General features: G+C 57.2%; 9 protein-coding genes across 9 annotated transcripts; 3 read left to right on the forward strand and 6 right to left on the reverse strand.

Moving 5' to 3' along the window:
* Positions 1 to 142: 142 nt before the first annotated feature.
* On the forward strand, positions 143 to 1,828 carry SCHCODRAFT_02562683 (uncharacterized protein). The gene is made up of 3 exons (XM_050343771.1): positions 143 to 1,103; positions 1,159 to 1,473; positions 1,526 to 1,828. The coding sequence occupies exons 1-3, from the start codon at positions 324 to 326 to the stop codon at positions 1,598 to 1,600; spliced, it is 1,170 nt and encodes a 389-aa protein (XP_050203024.1). The 5' UTR covers positions 143 to 323; the 3' UTR covers positions 1,601 to 1,828.
* A 105-nt stretch (positions 1,829 to 1,933) lies between these two features.
* Positions 1,934 to 3,661, reverse strand: SCHCODRAFT_02033108 (uncharacterized protein). Its single transcript, XM_050341571.1, has 4 exons — positions 3,413 to 3,661; positions 2,544 to 3,364; positions 2,256 to 2,493; positions 1,934 to 2,205 (listed from the first exon to the last, which is right to left on the reverse strand). The coding sequence occupies exons 1-4, from the start codon at positions 3,548 to 3,550 to the stop codon at positions 2,137 to 2,139; spliced, it is 1,266 nt and encodes a 421-aa protein (XP_050203025.1). The 5' UTR covers positions 3,551 to 3,661; the 3' UTR covers positions 1,934 to 2,136.
* Positions 3,662 to 3,837: 176 nt separating this feature from the next.
* SCHCODRAFT_01186839 (Gaa1-like protein) lies at positions 3,838 to 6,481 on the reverse strand. The gene is made up of 11 exons (XM_050341194.1): positions 6,362 to 6,481; positions 6,212 to 6,317; positions 6,071 to 6,165; positions 5,939 to 6,023; positions 5,718 to 5,883; positions 5,561 to 5,662; positions 5,407 to 5,508; positions 5,045 to 5,345; positions 4,905 to 4,976; positions 4,388 to 4,844; positions 3,838 to 4,326 (listed from the first exon to the last, which is right to left on the reverse strand). The coding sequence occupies exons 2-11, from the start codon at positions 6,284 to 6,286 to the stop codon at positions 3,865 to 3,867; spliced, it is 1,917 nt and encodes a 638-aa protein (XP_050203026.1). The 5' UTR covers positions 6,287 to 6,317; positions 6,362 to 6,481; the 3' UTR covers positions 3,838 to 3,864.
* Positions 6,482 to 6,573: 92 nt separating this feature from the next.
* On the forward strand, positions 6,574 to 12,143 carry SCHCODRAFT_02607525 (uncharacterized protein). The gene is made up of 20 exons (XM_003035743.3): positions 6,574 to 7,010; positions 7,062 to 7,153; positions 7,202 to 7,240; positions 7,290 to 7,370; positions 7,427 to 7,554; positions 7,626 to 7,710; positions 7,782 to 7,877; positions 7,932 to 7,999; positions 8,069 to 8,416; positions 8,467 to 8,574; positions 8,727 to 9,293; positions 9,494 to 9,581; positions 9,663 to 10,266; positions 10,320 to 10,427; positions 10,483 to 10,625; positions 10,672 to 10,812; positions 10,867 to 11,135; positions 11,189 to 11,284; positions 11,334 to 11,520; positions 11,569 to 12,143. The coding sequence occupies exons 1-20, from the start codon at positions 6,596 to 6,598 to the stop codon at positions 11,920 to 11,922; spliced, it is 4,017 nt and encodes a 1,338-aa protein (XP_003035789.1). The 5' UTR covers positions 6,574 to 6,595; the 3' UTR covers positions 11,923 to 12,143.
* SCHCODRAFT_01267391 (uncharacterized protein) lies at positions 12,051 to 15,937 on the reverse strand. Its single transcript, XM_050341349.1, has 8 exons — positions 15,057 to 15,937; positions 13,866 to 15,003; positions 13,692 to 13,803; positions 13,506 to 13,642; positions 13,410 to 13,454; positions 13,006 to 13,359; positions 12,795 to 12,955; positions 12,051 to 12,743 (listed from the first exon to the last, which is right to left on the reverse strand). The coding sequence occupies exons 1-8, from the start codon at positions 15,824 to 15,826 to the stop codon at positions 12,179 to 12,181; spliced, it is 3,282 nt and encodes a 1,093-aa protein (XP_050203027.1). The 5' UTR covers positions 15,827 to 15,937; the 3' UTR covers positions 12,051 to 12,178.
* A 586-nt stretch (positions 15,938 to 16,523) lies between these two features.
* On the reverse strand, positions 16,524 to 17,331 carry SCHCODRAFT_02033244 (uncharacterized protein). The gene is made up of 3 exons (XM_050341572.1): positions 17,091 to 17,331; positions 16,925 to 17,037; positions 16,524 to 16,862 (listed from the first exon to the last, which is right to left on the reverse strand). Exons 2-3 carry the CDS (start codon positions 16,980 to 16,982, stop codon positions 16,567 to 16,569), a joined length of 354 nt encoding a protein of 117 aa, XP_050203028.1. The 5' UTR covers positions 16,983 to 17,037; positions 17,091 to 17,331; the 3' UTR covers positions 16,524 to 16,566.
* On the reverse strand, positions 16,824 to 18,499 carry SCHCODRAFT_02607535 (putative U1 snRNP protein). Its single transcript, XM_003034925.2, has 8 exons — positions 18,350 to 18,499; positions 18,183 to 18,299; positions 17,799 to 18,020; positions 17,524 to 17,667; positions 17,340 to 17,471; positions 17,091 to 17,284; positions 16,925 to 17,037; positions 16,824 to 16,862 (listed from the first exon to the last, which is right to left on the reverse strand). Exons 1-7 carry the CDS (start codon positions 18,386 to 18,388, stop codon positions 16,986 to 16,988), a joined length of 900 nt encoding a protein of 299 aa, XP_003034971.2. The 5' UTR covers positions 18,389 to 18,499; the 3' UTR covers positions 16,824 to 16,862; positions 16,925 to 16,985.
* A 120-nt stretch (positions 18,500 to 18,619) lies between these two features.
* Positions 18,620 to 20,167, forward strand: SCHCODRAFT_02674761 (uncharacterized protein). Its single transcript, XM_003035742.3, has one exon. It carries the CDS (start codon positions 18,697 to 18,699, stop codon positions 20,092 to 20,094), a length of 1,398 nt encoding a protein of 465 aa, XP_003035788.1. The 5' UTR covers positions 18,620 to 18,696; the 3' UTR covers positions 20,095 to 20,167.
* Positions 20,168 to 20,540: 373 nt separating this feature from the next.
* SCHCODRAFT_02484951 (uncharacterized protein) lies at positions 20,541 to 21,551 on the reverse strand (the record flags this gene model as incomplete). The annotated part of the gene is made up of 2 exons (XM_003034924.2): positions 20,541 to 20,708; positions 20,772 to 21,551. 2 exons carry the CDS (start codon positions 21,549 to 21,551, stop codon positions 20,541 to 20,543), a joined length of 948 nt encoding a protein of 315 aa, XP_003034970.1.
* Positions 21,552 to 21,814: the final 263 nt, after the last annotated feature.

The raw sequence follows: 21,814 nt of genomic DNA on the forward strand, positions 1-21,814 counted from the left end.
CCATCAGATGATCACAAAAACACAATAGAACACCATGCATTCGCGCCAGACAAGGAACAAAGGCATGCATCGCCACCCGGAGCCCGGCATCGGCTCCGGGACCGGATAAGGCAACACCTTTATTCAAGTTCGGCGTCCTTCCCCACCATCATGCACGAACCACTCCGCCCTTGTTATTGCGCATGGACCCGGTGGTCTCTCAGACGACGTGCAATGGTTTCATCCTTGATATGGACCTACCAAGCGGTGGTTAAATACCAGGCTGGGCCCTGTATCATGCCATCTCCCTCGTACCGCGTCCCTTTCCCAAGGCATCACCGACAATGTCTCATAACGCCCCCATTCATCTTCCTTCAAACCTAGGGACACACTCTGACAAACCGTCATGCACGCCTGACTGTATTCTTGCTACGCACGATGATCATCGCGGGAGGACCGGCCGATACGTGACCGTGGGGGACATTCGTACCACGCAAACACCCCTCTTGGCTGCCTTCTACACTTTCCTCGATGGATACTCCCAGACACGCACGTCGACCCATATCTCGCAGTCGCTCGCGCTATCCTCGACCCATCGGCGCTCCATCCCGACGGCGTCTCGAGACTCCAGCACCTGTGGCAGCAGAACCAGGCCTTGTATCGTTACTGCAGTGACTCCTGGCGTTGCTCAAGTCTTCCTCATGGGTACTTTCGAAGGTGCCACCATAGACAAGCTCAACCCATACCTTCGAGAGTACGTTGCCGTCCTCTTCTCGCGCACGTCTCCCTTCAACAGCGACCTTCTGGAGGAGAGCAACACCGCGCATTTTCATAGCTCTCCGGAGTGGACACAGGAGAAGCAGTTCACCCAGTACATCATACCTCTCATACAAGATATCGACATAAATGCTGTCTGCGGGCGCTGGTGGATACGGCGGACGGCCGGTGGCGACTCATCATACTCAGGCGATACTACTCAGGGAGAGGGGTATCGCATGAACGCAGAGAACTTGTTCGAACTACGCACCCACTCCAACGACGCGTTGCGAGACCTGAAGCAGCGGTGCAACGATAGGAAGTACCGAGCCGAACTTCGTCATGCGCTCGACGATAGACCAAAGCCGGTGAGTCAGCCGTGGCCGCATAGTCTCGTTTAGCCAAGAACTCACATCCATTCAGGTCAGCGGCACAAAGTCGCGCACTCGCTCGACTCACAGCGTCTCGTCGGCGGCAAGGCGACCCTCGATCGCCTCGTCTACGCTCAGCGGTATCTCGGAATCGGACACTGCATCCTCAGTAACGGAGACCATCGCCTCGCGCGGCGAAAGGCCATCGGACTCTAAGTCCTGGCGCAGTGAACTGTCCAGTCCCGACTCATATCGGTCGCGCCAGCCCCCGACCAAATCCGATTCCCCTCAGGCGCCGAAGGCAGCAAGGCGGAACTCAAAGACGCCGTCTCTGCGTTCATTATTAGCACGTCCATTCCGACCTTCAGTAAGTCTTCTCGTTCGTCCACGCGCCTTTTATCGTGCTGACGCTATAATAGCCATTGACGAATTGCTCACAAGCATCCATTGCTTCACCTACAAGGTTTTCTGTCCTTCGCGAGGTCGCCATATGATTCGTCGCTGGCCGGGGCTCAACTGGATGAGATTGCGGGCAGTCTCATCACGATCAGGTCTTCGTTCTCGCGTGAGCGGGAGACGCAGGCGGGTCTTGCACACATCTCGAGTATCACTCTCTGTAACTTAGGTTCAACCTGCAGTCGCTAGTATGGTCCAAGCAAACGACCGCGGCACAGTATCGCGTATATTATCTTAGTGCATTAATAATCATGTCCTGAGCGCATCGATTCGTCCGGCAGCCTCCCTCCGCGCGCGTGCCTTGGCCCAACCGCTGAATGGAGGATCTCCATCTGGTCTTCATCTTCATTCACCGCGCGCTCCTTTGAAGCATCGGCAAGCTGGTCGAGTTTCGCGGTTGCGTCTCGCTTTCTGACTCGACTGGAAGGCATGGCGCACGGACGTCGTGACGTCGACAGCAGTGAGCTATTACTGATTTGGCACATATGGTACACGGGCGATAGCGTTAGACCGACAGCTCAGCCGGTTTTTTACGGCTCATAGGACTTCCGAGCAGACGAGAGCAGCTGCACACTCAACCTCCTCGTTTTCGCTTTTGACGATGGCTTGCTCGCCGAGGATGAGGATCTCTGGCGCAGAGACACTGACGTTCACGTCAGTCAGCAGCAACGAAGATGAGGAAGCCAAGGACACCTCTAACGCACCTAAGCGAGCTTTCAGCCTATCGGTGAGTCGCAAGAAGACCGCCGAGATTGGCCACTTGAGCATGCTCTCCGCGAGCGGGATACGCCTTGGTGATGTAGACGAATCCCGAGACTTAGCGGTGCTCGTGGCGGCTCGGCGCGCTTCAATACTGGCTATGTATTCGTCGTCGCAACGTCGCACCTCGTCCTTCCGGCGACGGACGCGCTCTTCATATGCTGATCGTATCCTAATGGTTCATCAGCTTGCTTCCTCTTTTGCGCCGGCCACCACACATACCTATTGATAGCCTCCAGCTCCTCCATAAATCCAGATGGTGAAGGGGGCGCATCCAAGGTGCTGAGGTCGTACGAGAGAGGTACGATGACCGGCGACACATCACGCAGGTCCGATTTGAAGTTGATGATAGCGAGAATGTCGCGCTCGATATCCGCAATATTGTCGACGGCTGGGATCGTGTGTACCGCCGAAGCATCGTCCTGACCCGGGTTCTGGGAATGCATCGAATGTAAGCCAGACCCTTCGTCGGTACCTGAGGGACCACAGGCGCCGTCGGAGTGACTGCTCAAAGCGTCCCCGAAGGCCATGTCACGCTCCCTGTCGTAGTCCTCATCAGGAGGGCCTCCTAGGTTCTGAGCTTTCTCGGCAGCCCGGATCTGCCAGTAAGGGACGTCTGAAAGTTCTTCGTCGGCAACTTCAATAGCGCAGAGAGCCATCTCGCCAAGAGCAGCAGGCAGCGGCGTAACTCCCTTTGCTGCACATTCGCGTAGGCACTGTCGTCGCTGCGCGTCTTCTTCGAGCATAGCGCTGACTGCCACGCATTCGCCGGGGCCCAGAGAATGAGGAGGGTCAATGGGACGGTCCTCAGTCCTGATCCGCACGCGCATATGATGCAGCGCGGTGTGATAACATCCAGCCCACGGCAGCGGGTGGCAGCAATGAGCAGATCGGCGGCCCTCTGGGTGTTCTGTGTTGGGTCGGATAGGAACACACATCCGAGACTCGAAAAACTCCTCCGGCTTGTCAGGTGGGAGACCTTGTTGAACGACAGCCATGTATGCCGTTCCGTACACCGGCGGGAGTTGAGGGGCGCCTACGCTCTAATGGTTTATCAGTCTACTGAAGCACGGGAGCGTGCAGGCGCCTACTTCAAGAGTGCAGCCCACATAGACCTTGGGCGATATTGTACGAGCAAACTCGACGACTTCTTCGTCCTCGATGTCCTGCAGGGATGCCACAGGGTCTAGGCGGAAGGTAAAATAGGAGCCGTCGTAGGGGAAAGACATATTCAATAGCTTCAATCCGCGCAGCGAAATGAGGGGAAGAAGTAAGCAGCTGAAAGAGATATCAGGCGATCATGAATCACAATAGAGCACGTTGAAATCATGGCGGACAAGAGCAAACTGGGAACAAAGGCGGCGGTCCGACCCGGGTGACCACCGGCCGTTTCAGAGATGGATCTGATCCCGTCGGAAGATCCCGAACTCGTGCCATTGTTCCCGATTAGGGGCCATTTATCTTCGAATTACGGCGATGTCGCTGCGAGGCGCACTTATGAGGCTGTCAGAGAGTTCCGCACATTCTCACATGCATTCCATCATTACAGACACGCCAGCGCCGCCTGCATCATGAGCGGAAGGTACACTACGCACACCACCGGGGCGAACCACACCGAATACACCTCCCAATCCCGGACCGCGCGCACGACCTCTTGTGGAAGGAAGAGCCAGCCGGTGGCAAGCAGAGTGTATGCGAGGGATGTAATGTATCTCAGAGATGCTGCTCGCGCTGTTGTTGAGGTTGCGGCACTCGATATTGATGGACTGGGGTCCTTCAAGTCGGGCGAGTTCTTCGCCGGTACGATGATCAGCGGTACGCCCAACACAATCGCGAACAGGGCCGCGAGAGAGAAGTTGAGCACGGCAGTGACGGAGATGACGGTCGAGGCGAAGCAGAGGTTGAGAGATTTGAGGACGAGCGGGAGGTTGCCGCGGAGGACACCCAGTTGGGAGAGGGCGAGAGGTACGGAGGCGACGAGGGCGATGAGGATGAAGCGGGTAGTCTGGAGGGCATGAGTGTCAGAGGACTCAGGTATGTGTATTGAAAGAAATAGAAGCACTCACAAGTGACTCGATGTTGGCAACGAACCATCGCCGGGTGACAATGTAGAATACCACACCGCCCAAGGCATGTGTGACGCCCATGAGCGCTAGTGCGGGCAAGACCGGGCGCGGTCGTCTGGTCCAGTTGACAGTAGGCTTATCCGCGACTTGTGTCTGCGCTGCTTTTCTCTCCTGCACATCCTTCATTTCCTCCTTCTCCTCCTTCAATCCATCCTTCACCTCCTTCGATCCCTCCTTCTCCTCCCTCAACCCTTGCTCCGCGACCTCCCCCACCCACCCCGCATCCACCCACCCCCTCAATCCCCAGAACATCAGCCCCACCGCAACGAGCACCGCACTCGGCAGGTAATTCCCAATCTGGAGGAACCTATCGGGCGCGACGAGGAGGAAGAAGAAGAACGAGGCGTGCAGGCGCTCGAGGAGGTTGTTGCAGGTGCGGAGGGTGGATTCGAGGATGCTAGGTTGCGTTTTGGTAGTCAGATCGGATACAGGGAGAATGTCAAAGAAGTGAACTTACCGGCCGATGGCGTGGAATCCGTGCGGGCCCATGGAAGGTACGGCAAAGAGGGTGACGGCGTCGATGCGGTATCTGAAGATAAGGTTGGTATACACGCGATCTCTAGACGCGACACCCAAGAACATAGTAGCAACACTCACTGATGCAACAGCCCATGCACCCCACTTGCCCTCCCCCTCGCCTGATACCCAAAGTGCCGCAATATATGCCTTGCCTTCGTCGCATACGCGCGCGCCGCGGGGTTCAATCTGATACTTTTCGGTACCCAGTTCTTCATCTCCCATTTACCGAACAATGAGTTCTCTGACCCGATTGTCCACTGCTCGAAGCGGAAGGTGTCCTTGTAGTCGTAGAGGATGACGGGGACGCCGACGGTGTTGCGCGCGATGCGGAAGATGGAGTTGAGGAGGTCTTGGTTGGGGAGGCGGCCGTTGAGGCCCTCTGCGAGGACGTGTCAGAGTTCGTTGGGCACGCAGGCGAGTAGGGGGGTGGGGACACGCACCGAAGTAAAGACCGAGGTGCGAGAAAGAGTGCCCAGGGTAGTCGACGTTGAGGGCGGTCCAGATTACGCCGGAGGAGAGCTCGAGGGGTTCGGCGACGAGGTCTGTGGCATATACGTGAGTAGTGATCCGGTGGTCAGAGTAGAAGATGCTTACTCGACTGTGGGACGCCATAGTAGGAGCTTAAGAACGCCTGCATGCCATCGAGGTGGTCATCACTGATGTTGAAGATGATGTCCTTCGCCCAGAGGGAGTAGTCTGGCAAGGTCGGTCAGCTAAACATGCCCTCGATGAAGGTGGAAGTGCCGCGTACTTTTCATAAACCTCGCGAGAGCGAGGACAGTAGAGACACCTCGAATGTTGATGGTCTGACTTCCCTCATCGATGAGGCTGATCCAGGAGGCGCTGACGACCATGGCTTCGGCGCCGGCTTGGCGAGGCGAGTACATGACTGCGTAGGCATTCTCGCCTGAGCTGGTCTGGAAAGAGTGAGATGTGAATGCTAGGGGTGAGCCGTGGGGTATGACTACTGACCCCGTTTGTGGTTTCGAACGTATACCGCTGCGAAGATGCATCGAGACCGAGCTTGGTGAACTCTTCGATGAAGTATTGGGCGCGACTGCAAGCATTCAGCACTAGACGTAAGTGACGAGCGTGTATGCTCACCTTTCGGAGGTAGCGTTCTGATCCCTGAGCTCCTCCAATTGCTCGAGGTAGTTGTCGGCGGCGTGAACGTCTCCCCAATTCCATTGAGTGTTCACCTGCCGATACGTTAGGTTATATTCACGCGTTTCGCGCGCCACGCACCTGCCCCGGCTGCAGCGCATTCTCATCGATGTAGGTCCCTCTGCCTCCCACATATGTCGACGGCAATAGTAGCATCCACGCATAGCCGACGATGAAGAGGAGTACACTGCGTGGCGTTCAGCGACGTTCACGAGATTGGGGATAACGCACGCCACGGCTCGACTCTTCGTGTACGCGAGCGACTTTATTCTGCTCCTGCGCTGCGCCCTGCTCTTCGTCGCGCTGTCCCCCCTGCCGAGGGCGCCCTTGAGTCTGACGAACAGCGCGTCCATGACAAGGTGATGCGCGCGGGCCGATCTCCGACTTCGCGGCGGTCACGTTCGCGTCTTCGATCCATTGTCACCGCCGCCCACGTTCCCCACGCCCCTCTTACCGCCATCGACCATGGCGCCCAAACGCAAGCGCCGCGACGAGCAGAAGGGTCTCGCGCCCGGTCAGGTCCTCAAGCGCGCCAAGCTCCTCGGCAACGCGTCCTCGCCCTGGGGCTGGGTCGGCACCGACGTCCTCGATGCGACGCATATCACTGATGAGCATAGGCTCGCGGCGTGTGGCTTCAATCAACCTCTGTGCGCAAACAAGTATGCGCCTGAGTACAGGCAGATGCAGAAGGAAAGGCAGAGGAGGGCGAAGGAGCGGAAGACGAGGGAGAAGCGCGACTCATCGCCCGCCGGCGGGGCGGACGAGGTGATCGTCATCTCGGACACGGAGGAGGCCCAGCCAGACTGCTCGAAGAAGCTCTGCAACAAATGCAATCCGAATTGCTTGAACTACTTGGGACAGGACCAGTGGGAGGATGAAGGTGCGCGATCTATGTGGCTGGGATCTCAGTATCATGCTGACGCATGTGTAGATGACGCTTGGGAGGCGTTTAGGAAGAGGGTCAAGCTAGGAGACAGTCCGCTTGACGATGCCAGAGATCCTGACCTTCCTGTTGGACTCTACGTACGCGACCCCCTATGTGCACACGACTCATAGTTGACTTGCGTACAGAACCTTGGCGCCACATGCTACGCCAATGCTTCCTTGCAGGTGCGCTGCTCGCTCCTATTGCCACCACCCAAATACTCATCTTGCGCAGGTCTGGTTCCGTGACCTTGCCTTCCGACGCGGTGTATACAATTGCCAACCCTGCGGAAACGAGTCCGAGGACAAGTTCAAGGTATGCCACATATGCACGGGGGCATCTTATTGTTGACGCAACGCCACCTTTGACAGCAATCTCCCCTCTTCCACCTCCAAGTTACCTTCACTGCGCTCCAGGAGAGCACACAGAGCGTGTTCAATCCCAACAAGCTTGTAGAGAGCTTGCAGCTGCGCACGTCAGAGCAGCAGGATGCGCAAGAGTGAGTGTCGATTCAAGCCATTATCAGTTTGTCACCATTCTTGTACTCGCGCGGCTAACGCGCCCTTCCAGGTTCTCCAAGCTCTTCATGACGCACCTCGCAAGCGAGTTCAATAAGCAGAGTATTCCGTCTGTGCGGTCGCTTGTTGCGGATCAGGTGAGCGATTTATCTTTCCACATTTCACGCCACAAACCCCGTGCATGCGTTCTAACGCATCTTTTACCCAGTTCGAAGGTGTTCAACTCTACGGCACGCGCTGCGACACATGCAAGACGCAGTCCGAGCGCGAGTCGACCTTCTTGGAGATTGAGGTCAACTTCGGGGTATGAGCCAAAATATAAGTTGAAGTAGATGCCACAATCTGACCGATTCCCCAGAACAACAGTCGCCTGGAGGACTGTGTCGCTTCTTCCCTTCAACCCGAGAAGTTGACGGGAGATAATAAGTGAGCCGCCTTGCCCTTGCCTCTGTCCCCACCCCCCACCCCCTCCCCTTATCCTAACACCCCACCCAGATATGCCTGCTCCGCCTGCAACGCCCTCCGCGACGCCACCCGGTACACCAAGCTGCGCAAGTTGCCCCCGGTACTGCACTTCTCGCTCATGCGCTTCGTGTACGATCTGAAGACGTACGAGCGGAAGAAGTCGAAGAGCGCGATCGTGTTCCCGACGGTTTTGGATATGGGAAGGTTTGTGGAGGGTGGGGGCGATGCTAGCGGCAGCAAGGCGCCGGCCGCTGCCAACAAAGAGTCGCCGACTGCAACTGGCAAAGAATCGCACATCTACGACCTCCGCGGCGTGCTGCTGCACAAGGGCTCGAGCGCGTACCATGGGCACTACGAGGCGCAGGTGTACGATACGGAGTATGTTGGCCCGTACTTACGTGAATGGATTGATGCTGATGAGATCCCAGACGCGCTTGCTGGTTCCAATTCAACGACGAGATCGTGACGAAGATCACGACCTTGCAGGAGAAGAACAGCAAGCCTATCGTCGTCGATGTGGAGGGGGAGGATGAGAAGTGCGTTGATATTCGCTTTTCTGCTATATCAAGCCCTCTCCCTATATTGATTTCATTCCTTACCCTTATTCCTCGCCTTCCATCCGTCGCACTTCAGCACAAAGAACGTGATGATGTCTTCCTCGACCGTACTAACATCTTCCCCTCACAAGACCCAAGAAGCGCCCAAACGTGCGCAAACGGCGACGCGTCGAGGATAGCGAGGACGAAGCTGACCTGCTCAGCCCTACCGCCACTTCGAAGGCTCAGCTCAGCGCGACTGCCGCTGCGAAGGCCCAGCTGAAGAGCACAGACATCACCTCGAAGGACGCGTACATGCTCATATACGCCCGTCGGGAGACGCCGGCAATTCTTCAGGCGAGTGGAGGCGCTGTGGTGCCTCAGGCGAATGGTGGCACCACTGTGACTCGAGCGAATGGATCCACGGCGGCTATGAACGGGCAGACGGCCGGTGCCGCTAATGGCGCTCAGGTGAACGGTACGGTGGGCTTTGCAGCGGGGGACGCGGCGACCAGTGCGAGTGCGTCTGTCGCGGTCGGTCCGAAGCCGACCATTGCGAACGGCAACAGAGCGCCAACGAACGGCGACGGCCTGTCTATGAACGGCAGCGCGGCTGATACCGCATCTTCCACCGCCCTCACCCCGCCGGCACGCGCCATGGAAGCTGTGGCTGCCCTGAATGCGAAGCACAGCGAGGAGTGCGAGAGGTATCTGGCGAAGTGAGTCTGACTGCTCAATCGCTCATTCATGTTATTCTGGTCATATCTCTTCTTCCTGTTTCCTCTATCCATCCATGCTATATCTGTCCGTCTATCTGCGTCGCCCGCGGTCTTCGAAGGTCCTGCTGACACACTGCTCATTTTTTTGCTCGTTATATCGCACTCTGCGCTTATGAACTCCACTGACGTGTCACCCTCAGAGAGTCCGAAGTTAAGTCGGCCTTTCGTGAGCTGCGGCGCAAGGTGATGGACATCTATCAGAGTTGGAGTGTGAGCAGGCAAGATGAGGTGTGTGGTCTCTTCTTGTTATCGACATACTATATCTTCGGGTCGAACATCTCTTCGTGATACTTACGGGAATCCTTGCAGCCATCCGTTGTGGTCAGCTCAGCCGCGCTTTCCGAGTGGTTGTCGACGTATAGCGCGACGGCCGAGGTCCGGAGGCTGAAGCCAATTGTGAAGGCGATGAAAGAGGAGAATCGTGCGGCGCAAAGAGCAGACTCAGTGAGCGGGAAAGTCAATGGAATGGATGGCGAGACGAAGGGTACACCCGCCAAGGCGAACGGCGGGGTGGTCAGCACGAGCGACACGAACGCCGACGCGAATGGCACGAAAGTCGGCACGAATGGCAACACCGGTATTGAGGACGACGGCGCAACCAGTTCGGATGCGATGGACGTAGACGCCAAACCGTCAGTCAATGGCGAGGCCGAGTCGAAACCATTGGACAAGGGCAAGCAGAAGGCCGTGGATGAGCCGTCCGACGACGGAGATCCCAACGAAATAATCCACATATCCATCGCGGACGACCTCCTTTGTGAGCATGGCGAGCTGCATCCATCGAACTCGACGTCGATGAAGCGTATACGGAAAGACGCCTATGACAAGATCGCTGCGCAGACGAGATGCGTCTTCGTGCCGCTCTTGACTCCGCAGGATGTATGTCGGCAGTGCGTTGAGGTGATCTTCAAAGGTGTGGAAATCGGTGATTATGGCCGAAGAATGCGGACTGACCTGATAGACCAGATCGCCTATATCAGGTGGAGCATCCACGCCTTGTCAGTCAATTCGATGATATCGCTGAGGTACCGGAAGGCCAACCGGGCTACTGGATATCGAAGCCTTGGGTGAAGGGTGCGCCCTCATCATTATCTGTACAGCATCATGGAGGCTGACGAATACACCGCAGACTGGCGATTAACAAAGCCGAAGATGCACCGACCAGACACTGGCGACCCGGCGCCTGACTCGGACGAGTTCAAAGATCATGTTCTTTGCGAGCACGGTCGATTGATTAACAATATCGCCAATCGTAGGCGAATATCGCTGGAGGTATGTTTATTCTTGTTCGTCTTACGCAGACGCTGACAAGCCTTAGGCAGGCAATTTACTCCAAGCCTTGTTTCCTGGGCTGCAGCTTCTCCCAGCGTCGGAAGAGCCCTGCGCGATCTGCGCCGTTGCCATACATTCATCGAAGGAAGGCCGATTGGAGGCGCGGAAGAAGGCAGAAGATGAAAAGGTATGCATATCCTTCACGCCGGCATATCATCGCCGACTGACGGTGCGAGACAAGGCTCGACTCAAGCACATGCTCGACCATGCCTTGAATGGAGATACCGCTTTGCTGGAAGATACGCCGCTCGCAATTGTGCCCTCCCAGTTCGTCCGCGCTTGGAAAATGTGGCTCGGCCGCCCAACGGAATACCCTCGACCACCGGGTATCGACAACTCGTCGTTCTTTTGCGAACACGATCAGCTCGCATTCGATCCGAACGTCCCCGCCGACATGGACTCGAAGTTAGCGGTGATCAAGCGGAGCGATTGGGAGGTGCTGCAGACATTGTATGTGCTTACATCGAACTTAATGGATACGGCTTGCTCACCATCGATCATAGATATCCCTGCGGACCTCTGATAGCTCTGGAGAAAGAGGCGAAGGAGAAGAGATATCGGCACGATATCCCAGTTTGTGTGGACTGTCGGCAAAGAAGGTAATCTTCCGCAGATTGGTACGAGAATTTGAGCTCAATACGCACCCAGGAAATCCGATTGGGAGTCGACGGATATCACTATCCGGGTTGGCGGCCCGGACAAGGCGAAGCCGACAACGACAAAGAAGACGTACGGCTCTCGCCAGTCGAAGCGCCTGCGCTCCGTGAAGGAACAGGGCGAGCGGCGAAAGATGTCAGTCACCAAGCAGACATCCATCATGGGGCTCAAGATCATGGTCTGCGAAATTTTAGCACGAATGCAGAAATCATCTAACCAGATACAGATCCAATCGGAATTGTCTATACCCACAATTTGCCAGCGACTCTTCTATCAGGGCAAGGAACTCGATGACAACAAGGCAACGATGGAGTCGCTGGGCATCTTTGCCAACGATACGATCGACTTGCGAGAGGAGCAGGAGAAGGATTCGTTCTCGGATACGGAGGATGGTGAACATGCCGCGAAGCGCCAACGCTCAGAGGAGCGGGGCTTTGGAGGGACTTTACTAGGTGCAGCTGTGCTACCCTCATCCGAACTTCCTACCCCACCACCAGATATGAAGTCCTGTCCACACTGTACGTTTTTCAATGCGCGTGAAGCCGAGGTCTGCGAGACCTGCGACGGCGCCCTCCTGTGATGCCACACTACACATACAACTGCTCGAAGTACTAGAACAACAGCGAAGTAGCACACAGCAGCGCGACGGCAGTCTATTTAAGTGGATGGCACTGTACATTGCATATATGTAAGGTCGCCAAAGTCCCGTGGTAGCAACATAAACCCAGAGAAAGCAAGAAGTACACACCGCACCCCGTAGATAGAGTTAATGGGAGCATAGCAGCAGCGGATCCAGTCCGGCACAGTCTAGTCATCGTTCTAGGTCATGGCAAGAGTCAGTTCGGTGCTGGGATACCTTGGCCGGAGAGAGAAGGGATAAAACGATATGCACCTGGCATGATTTGACGGCCCGCGCGGCCTCCTAGCATGCGTGCAAAACCGATGGCCTGCCGCACGATATCCATGAGGGAAGTGCTGGTGCCCACGCCGCGGTTGACTGACTCAGCGATGGCGCCCTCCGTCACGTTGGCCATCTTCGCGACGGTCACGCTGTGCACGACAGGCGTGTCCGGAGGCGGCGACAACCCGGTGGCCATGCTCTCCTCGACCAGCACGACGTGCGCACCCTGCACGACGAGGTCCTTCGCCTTCGCGGCGAGGTCGCTGCCTTCACCGCACAGCTGACGGTCCGTCATGTTCGTGAGCGCCTCGAGCACGCGCTTCTGGTCCGACAACGAGTTGATCTCGCTCTGCTTGGGGTCGGACGGCGAGAGGTGCATGACGGAGGTCACTGCCTGCAAGGCCTCCTTCTTCTCCGCAACGCTCTTCGTCGCCTCGACGAGTACCTGCTTGACTACGGACAGCTCGTCTACCGCAGCGACCGAGAAGGGCAGAGAAACCCTGTGACCGAGCGATCAGAGGAGGTGGAGCTCTGTGACACAGCTCGCGTACCTCTGTGAGGTGGGCAGTATGCTGTCGCTTTGTGTGCGGCGTGAGAACTCGGCAACAGGGCGCGCCGGCGAAGTGAATGCAGGGGACACAGTCGGCACGGCCGGCGCGATGTTGAGGTGGAAGGTATGGGAAAGAATACCCTCTTGTCCATCGAGCACAAACTGATGGGTTCGATTAGGCGAGTACTTCGGGAGGTAGGAAAGATATTGACCTTTGCATACGTCGTGATATCACAGCTCTCTGCGCCCTGTGGCGGGGTCCCGGACAGAATGTCATTTTTCCATGATAGCCAGGAGGGTAGGGATGGCGAGCTATAGTGGACAGGGATATTCTGCCAGGATGCCTGCGGGTCCCATATCCGTGGCGTCCACTCCCAATGCAGCCCGATGTAGGCGACACCTGGTGGCGAACCTGCAATCTTGCGGTGGAACGGCCGGAACTCCCACTTGCCATCGCCCGACTTCTTCGCCTCGACGTTCCAGATGTGGTTGCCCTTGGACTTCGCCTTCTTACCGTCCTCGTTAAAGCGGAGGATGTACTGCTGCCGCCAGAGGTAGTTCCGGACCTGGCGCGGGCAATGAGCACGGTACAGGGTGCGAAAGCATGCATACGAACCTTCTTCATGGGAATCTTCTCCTCGGGGAACCCTTGCCGCGCAAGCTAGAACCGCATGAGCTCCAACATGCAGATGTCACGGTAAACGGTGCTTACCTCCTCCAAAAAGGCATTCGTGAAGGCTTGTATGCGGAACTTGAATGGACGGAAGTCAGGGGACTCGTCTAACCGCGCCATCTTCTTCGCCATCAAAGTCTGGTGAATGGACTCCCCCTTTGCATCCGTGGCTTGCACTATAATACACGATCAGTCTATGTATATGCACGCGTGGCAACAACGCACAGTTGGAGCAGATCTTGTTCAAGAACTCAAAGAAGATGCGATCGACGTCCGCCCGATACTCTTGCGGAACATCAGACCCAGAGGCAGAGAGATACGCGCCGTCGAGGGCCGTCTAGTATAGGAAAGAACAATCCCATCAATGATGGTCGATCCCCCATTCAAAGATCTACGTACCGTGGAAGCAGACGTCCTAGGGCGCTCATTGTCCTCCCCATCATCGTCGTCCTCATCCTCCTCATCCACCGTCCCGCCAGGCAATGTCACACCGCCAAAGTTCGGCTGCCCACGCGTGTCTACCCAGTGCGACATGGTCGTCTGCGCTGACATGAACGCGGCGTGCTGCTCGGGGATGAGCGGCGGCGGCTTCACCATCGCTGATGAGTGCAGCGTCGACATCACGTTGTCGTGCGGCCGGAAGTCGAAGTTGCCACCATAGCTAGATGGAGGGTAAGCGCTGCCAAGGGAGCCGGAACGGTGCATGCGGGTCATCAACGGCTGTTGCGGTAGCGGCGGGTGGTCTGCCATAGCCATAGCAGGCGGGTAGTGCCCTAGATGTTGCATATGAGCCGATTCCATCGAGAGTGTCGGTGGCCCTGAAAGGGACAAACCAGGTAGGGTTGACCGAGAACCTGCAGACAAGGAATGCTGATGCCGAGTCGTCATCGTATGTGAGAGGTCAGACGTCGTGCGATTGAAAGCAGGCATTTTGTTGTTGAAGGATGGGTCGTGGTAGGGCATGAGTTGCGTGTGCGGGGGTGGAGGAAGGGTAGGTATATCCGGCACACCAGTACTCGAAGGGTGAGACGCGTACTGGGGTTCGAAGTACGAACCGCCCGACGAGGAGGACACTGGAGGCGAGTGTAGCGGCAGGCTGTTCGTCTGTACAGGAAGAGGCTGCTGAACGGGGATGGGATTGGGGAATATGGAGGATTTGTCGAGCGACTGGGAGGACACGAACGACATCGGTACGTCATCGGGCTGCTCATGCTTGAGCTGCTTCAGATGAGGCTCCTCCTCCAAGTTCGACAGCGCTGGGCGTTTCCGCGAGCCGGCGACGCCGTTGACTGCTTGGTGCATGGCGCTAGCCATGTCAGCCTGCGCTAATGACATCCCATTGCCCTGCATCAGCGGAGGGCTACTCTCCGGGCCTATATGTTGTGCGGGAGGGGAGTCCCGAAGAGAAAGACCCGTCATCGATTCCTGCACTCGCGAGACGAGGTTAGCCAGGACATCCACCCGCGTCTTGACCTCGTCGTCCACATGGTCACAGCGCGCAACAGCGTCCCTCGCAGAGGCGGCCTGATCGATGAGGCTAAGAAATGAAGTCAGTAAGATACGAAGCCGCGCAGCATCGTGGGAACTTACGTGCTCAAGCCAGAAAGGACCGCCGCCCGATCAGTCGCGCCAGAGGATGTGTCGCTGTTCTGAGGACTACTTCTGACGCTCTCAAGCTGTGAGACGGGCGCCATGCTGGCCATCGCAGCCGCGAGATGCGCAGATGCGGCCTCTTCCCTCTTGATGGACATGACGCTCGCGGAGTCGGGAGGGAACGCGGAGTGCAACGTTTCGGGCGTGTGCGGCACGCCCATAAAATTCGGATGGGCAGGAATGGTGGGCGTGGACTGAAGGGGGAGGGGGTCTGCATGGGTGAGGGGAGGCTCCATGCCGAGAGAGGTCGTGTTCGGAGTGCCGTAGGCCATCTGGGCGCCGAGTCCGTCTGACGCACCCATCGGTGGTGCTGATACTGGAGGGGACGAATGCGTAGAACCGGGACCGCCGTTCATGGCGTTCAGCACCGGATCGAATGCGCTCTGCATGCCGAAAGCTCCGTTGCTGAAACCTGCCATCATCGCCGCGTTGCTGGAAGTCCCATCCATCGGGGGAGAAAATGAGGGGGGAGTATGGCCGTGGCTACCGGGCAACGATGATGGGGCGGTCTCCGGATTTGCCGGATACTGAGATGTCATGTCGAAGGGGTTAAGGGTGGTGGGTGCGGATACGGCCTGCATGGCGGGAGGTGCAGACGCGTGGGTGTTCATGAAGTCAAGAGAGAAGTCGTGAGTGAGCTGGTTGTGCTGGAAGGAGAGGGGATCGTCGACCACGGAACTCTTGGAGTCCGGAGGATACGCTGACATTGCACAGTAAACCAGGCGAGCGCGGTGTCGCTTCGCTGCGCGGTAGGATGCCAGTTGTGTAAAGCCACAGCAGACAGGCGCGCTGTCGCGATGTCGGAGCGAATGTCTGAGTTACGCCGGCCGGTGACGTTCTGCAATCGAGCACAAGTCTGCGCGCAGATACGGGATCAGTCGAGGCTGGGGAGGGCTGCGCGCGGCGTACCGTGGGCTAAACGACAGCTACTGGGCGAGAGAAAGCGTCCGGATGGAGTGCAAAGGTCGTCCCGCGGGTCTCTCTTAAGTAGCGATGGGTAAGCGCAAAGGAAGGAAGCGGGACTGAAACGAGAGCGCGCGATCAAGGCTCAGAAGCTGGAAAGGGGCGTAAGGACGGCGCGGCGTCCGTCGTCGTCGTCGTCGTGCGCGATGAGGACGAGGGCAATTGCTGTTCCGGCTTTGTTCTGTCCAGCGGAGCTTCGAGCACTGGAAAAGTACAAATCCAAGCTTGCAACATCTATCCCACGCCCGATGTCACACCGGTCACACCCCGCTTATGGTAATGCAAATATCGCTTTTGCGCCCGTTCCCCCGCCCGCGGCCACTCAACCAGCCCATTGTCGTCCACCGCGGTCCTTCGCGGAAAGAGAGAACACCAGAGCTATGCACTCATTTCGCTAAGATACAACACAACGCCCGCGCGCTCTACCGTACAAAGCCATCTCGCCTTCCATTTTCATTCAAACGCAGAACGCAACGTTACCGCCTCACTCCCAACGCGATTCAAACCCAGCGCATCTCCTCCGTCTCGGCCACGCGCGTGAAGCGCAGCACACATGAAGCCCGCAGGCGGCCTCCACCGTAACCGGTCCGATCGATGCTTCCCACCGACCATCATCCCCGATTAGGACGGTCCTCCGCCCAGTCGCCGGCCTACAAGTCCTTTTAGAGCACGGCGGAGCACCTTCGCTCGGAACCCTATCACTCCTTACGCTTAGGTTCAGGTAAACCCTGCCCAGCCTCCGTCTGCTGACGCGGGACGATTGAACATTATACACTACGACTGCCCGCGACATTGAGTAATCATGAAAGGGGCTCGCGGTGAAGCAGGGCGGTGCGGCTCACCGAATATTATAGCTACAAGGCACAGAGAAACCATATGTACAGCTGCCTGCTGCTGCATATCTTAGTACCGCCTCCGCGGACTCCTGGACCGCTCGCGATCGCGTCGCCTATCACTGTAGTAGGCTGGTCAGTAATTATGCATACTGAATAGGGTCCTCCGTCTTACCTGTCATACCGAGATGAATGACGGTCGTAGCCGCGATCCCGGTCACGATACTCGTCCCGGCGGTAGTCCCGGTCGCCTCCTCGCGGAGGCCCGCCCCCGGGCGTTGCTGCTGGCGGTGCGCTCACCTTGCGCTTCTCGCGTTCCTCCTTGAACGTTTGCAGCATCTTGCGAAGCTCGTGATAACCCAAGTGCATCTGGGAAGAACATCAGAGGTCAGCGGTCACCTAGGAGGTTCGAAGCAAGACGCGCCTTGCCGCCGAAATGGTCTGCCAGGCGACGATCGGAGTCGAGCACGGAAAGGTACGCGCCGCACACGTCACACACACGGAGCTTCTGGTGGCCTGAGGCGCCAGACGTGTCCGTCAGCTGCTGCAATTCGCGCTGGGAGCAGTGTCAGGGTCGCATACATCCGAGGTGGCCTTTGTGAACGCACCTCCTTCTCCGACTTCTCGTTCTTCAAAGCCTCAACGGCTGCCATCTCCTGCATCGACTCGTCGACCTTGCCCTGCTCTCCAAGCGACTCGATCTTTTCTGTGCCACCCTGGATGGCAAGCTCGATTTCGGCAATCTCGCGCATCTAAGGGCAGACGTCAGTAAGCGGCGTGAGAGGGAAGCCAGCTTCGGTCGGCAGGCAGGCACAGTAGCGCGCTCTCAAGTATAGCGTACTGCGGTAGAAGCGGCTGCGCGTATAGGATAGTCCCCACGTACCAAATTGGTAGTCTTTGCATTCTCCTCGGGCGTCTTCTCCAGGCGGCGATGGGCCGCCCGAATACGACGATCACACTCGTCCACGAACGCAAAGATGTTAGACTCGTACTCCATTTGGAAGCGCTGGAATATCGGGTCGGAGGGGTCCTTGTTCCGGGCCTCGAGGAACTCGGTCTTGAGGCGCTCGGTGTGGGACTTGGGGCATGCGCCAAGGTCCATTTTCTGTTATGGTCGTTGTTAGACTGTGCATGATACGATAGTGTGACAAGTTCTAGCTCATGGTATGAAGAGGGGGGAAGGGGACCGCAGCGCTTGCGCATGTCGGGTGGGAGTGTGGCGTTCTGCGTGGGAGACGGAGGGGAGAATAGGAAAGTCAAAACGCACTGTGTTCGTGAACAAGGTGTGAGGGCAGGTCCCACAAAGGAAGTTGCGGCAGACTTTCTCGTCCTTCCAGGTGAGATTCGCGTTCGCGGTGCCCATGGCCTCAGGGCCCATCATTTGCTACGGTATGCATGTCAGTAAGGGTACGTCTGGTTAGCAAGAGTACGCACTTCAAGCAGCTTGCGCTGCATCTCGGCTAGACGTCCCATGGTGTCAAAAGTGCTTGCAGAGAGATAAGCGACAGTAGCGTTTTGAGTTCAAAGACAACGATAACGAGGGGGGACGCGGCGCCGTCCGTTTGTCGAGAGCGTGAAGTCAAGACGCGAACCCGCTTTCCGCGCCGCCGATTGCTGACTAATTGTGGCGCAAGGGCGCCCGATGGACCCACAATGGACCCATACTTCTCGTTCTGGCTCCCGTTTCTACAATTGCTCACGACCGCCCTTGCTTCCTCCCTTCATCTCGCCCCGGGTCGATCTTACAGCATCGCTGAACCTATAACGCAACTTAAGCTTGAATGCTTGCTGCACCTGAGACGGCCATGAGCAAGCTTTCCCATCCTCAAAGCCGCGATCGCTCTGTCCATCCGGAGCTATACAGACTCATAGGCGATCTCGAACGCGGAGTCGACGCGGAGGAGGAAGAGTTGGGCTTGGTTCTGCAGGCGCTTCATAGCGAGCTTGAGCTTCCTCGAGATGAAAGCTTTTCCCGTATGGGGTCTATGGGCGAGGAAGCTCTAGCTCCGGCGGCGGCGGTGCAGGCCCGAGTTGAGGTGGCATCGCCTGACGATGCTGGCGCGGTCCGACACGAACACCTCGCTGCAGACACGACGCACTCATTCTCTGGATCCCTGGTCAAAGCTACCTACCTGTCGACGCCCCTGCGCACGAAGTTCTTTCCCCGCGTCAGTCCAACAACTCTGCGTCTCCTGCTACAATCTCCGTCGACCAGCATCGAAAGCCCGAACTCCAGCATCTCGACAGACTCGAGTGACGTTGCGATAATACCTGTTCTTGGCGAGGCGCCGCACATCCAGGGATTCCAGACTGCGACGATCTCTGTCGCCGACCGCGCCGTCCTCCACGACATGCGTGTCGCAACCCCGCCCTTGATGTTTCCGAAGCCAGCCACGAAGTCACAATGTCCGACGACTGACATGCCTCTCACTCCGCCGCCCACTGGAGAGCTCCCTTCTGTCGCTCAGTTCCCATCGCCAGTCCAGCTTCCTCCTTCTCCAGAATCACCGAATGCCAGCGATCCAGAGTGCCCTTTTAATGCACAAGATATCACGCAAAATTTTTCTCCTCCGCCTACACCCCCTAGGGCTGCCACTCGTCTTCCTCGTCGCCGTCCTCTGACCATCAACGTGGCCGCTGCCAACGCCCTGAATGGGTCCACTCCCGCTGCTCCTCTTCGTCCCTTTTCCGAGGCCCAGCCCATCCCGCATGCTCCTCACTTGTCGCTCCTTTCGCCGACTGCCGTGCGGCGCTTCCGCCGAGTCATCGACGAGATGCGAGGCGTAGACGAGGCGGCCGATGCGGGGAAGGACGAAGATATCAAGGACGAACGCGAAGATATCGGATCACCCTGGCTGTCGGACGTCTTCACCTCGTCTTCCGCTGACTCTTCGCTGAGCTTTGCTGAAGACGAGGCTGGGCCTGCCTCGCCCACATCTACACACTCTGTCTCAACGCATGCGTCTCGTATCGCCGCCAAGTCACCTTCGCTCATCTTTGAGGGCCACTCGAAGGTTGACACGCGATTGAACGAACTCGCCGATCTCCTGGAGGAGCGCACGGCTAGGGATGAGGGCCAGGTCGAGATGTTGTATCGTCTGGCTGAGCGAATCAAGGCCATGGCTCACGCGCGGAGAGATGCGGTCCAACAGATCGATGCATTCAGGGAAAGGCCATAAATAGAGCATAATAATAAGATTAATGCGCAATAATGTACCGCAGTCGTTTGCGAGTTGAGTACGCTACAAAGAGACCTAAGCTACAGAGTGATGTCCATTCAAAGGATGCAGGTAGCCTGCCTGCGCTTGGGAAGAAGACGACGACCTGATGAGAATGCCCGCATTCCCCATCGGTCGTACAATGTATTCGCATCGAAGGGCGGCAAACCCTCAAGGCTGTCGTGAAGCAATTGAAGATTGTGATTGCTTCGCCAAAGGCTGATATAGCGTCAGTATGGTAAGTTGTGCGTGTACAGTTAAAGCGGCGCACCGAAGAGAAAAAAGGACGTGACATGAATGAGCGCGCAGAGCGCGTCGACGACGTCTCTGGATCAGGCTTTCCTGCCTTCGCCGTATTGCGCGAGTCGGATAAAGACGAGCGTTCATGGGACTTCAATATATCGGCACTAGACATTCCACTGCGCCACGAGCACGAGTCTGCTGCTCCTCGGCCTGCCGAAGCGATGGTCTCGGTTGTCGAGGAGAAAGTTCCCGACTCCGAAATCGCACTGAGCGTGGACGGACATGCCACCGATGAGACGCTGCGAGTTGAGCGATGGCGCGTTGGCTGCTGGCTGTCAACCTGGAAGAACGTCAGTTCGTACTTGACAGAACCCAGGCGCTTGAAGATGACTCACTGGCTTCCTGGCCGCTCGCCGAAGACGCTTCCTGTACTCCCGGCTGACACATCGCATCTTCAGATCTCCTCCCATCCTTTCAGAATGTCGGAGTAACAGGTTCATGTTGGTCATATCCATATGGTACCCCTCAGCATTGTTGTCGCGGGAAGGCATCCGGTCGGCCCATCGCTCTTCGACGGCATCCATACCGATCTCATGCACTATGGGCACGATATATTGGATGTTTCCATCCTCCTGGTACCACTCCGGGATGCTATGCGCGTGTCCATTCCTCCACTTCTCCAGCCAGTTGCCCTTCCACTTGCAGTTGCACGAGGACATGATGGCGAGGTAGGGTCGAAGCTCTTGGGGCAGGTCCTGTGTGCGACTGCCCCCAAAGGTACCCATGAGAAAGACCCGAGCGGAGCTACGCTGCATTTGGATGACGATACAGGGCCTTCTTTTTCCACCCTTGGAGGTGGAGGCGCAGGACGCCGACAGGAGCGTGGAACGCTGCGAGGCGCGGATCGAGGATGCGGTGGTAGATTGCGAGTCGGACGTTGATGCGTGTCGAAAACCTTTGTTCTCCTTCGACTCTAAGGATGCAATATCCATGGCTTTGTGGAAAGGAGCTACGAGGGAGGTGCGAGTAACATGGATGTCTCCGGGAGCGACGGATCGGCCAGACTTGCTGCGAAGATGAGGGTCCGGGACAAGTGCACAATGGGGGGTACAGGTCGGTCTAGCAAAGAATAGTCCAGGGATCGGTGAAGCGGGGATGCGAGTAGCGGGCGGCATTATCAGTAGCGATCACAAAATAAGGAAGTACGATGGGAATGAGGAGCAAATGATGGTGCGGCGGCCAACCTTGACGTGGTATTTAACCGCGGGGCACCATACCAAGAAAGGTCTGAGGACATTGTTCGTCGTATGGAGGATAGGTCCACGCATAGCAAACAAGGGCGGAACAGCCGTTCACGGTCGATGAGAGTGAAAAGAAAACACCGAAGTTGAACAATCAGATTTCCTCATACGGAACCGGAGACCGGGTGGCTGTGCTC

This window comes from Schizophyllum commune (assembly GCF_000143185.2).
Source record: "Schizophyllum commune H4-8 unplaced genomic scaffold SCHCOscaffold_1, whole genome shotgun sequence".
Classification (NCBI taxonomy): domain Eukaryota; kingdom Fungi; phylum Basidiomycota; class Agaricomycetes; order Agaricales; family Schizophyllaceae; genus Schizophyllum; species Schizophyllum commune.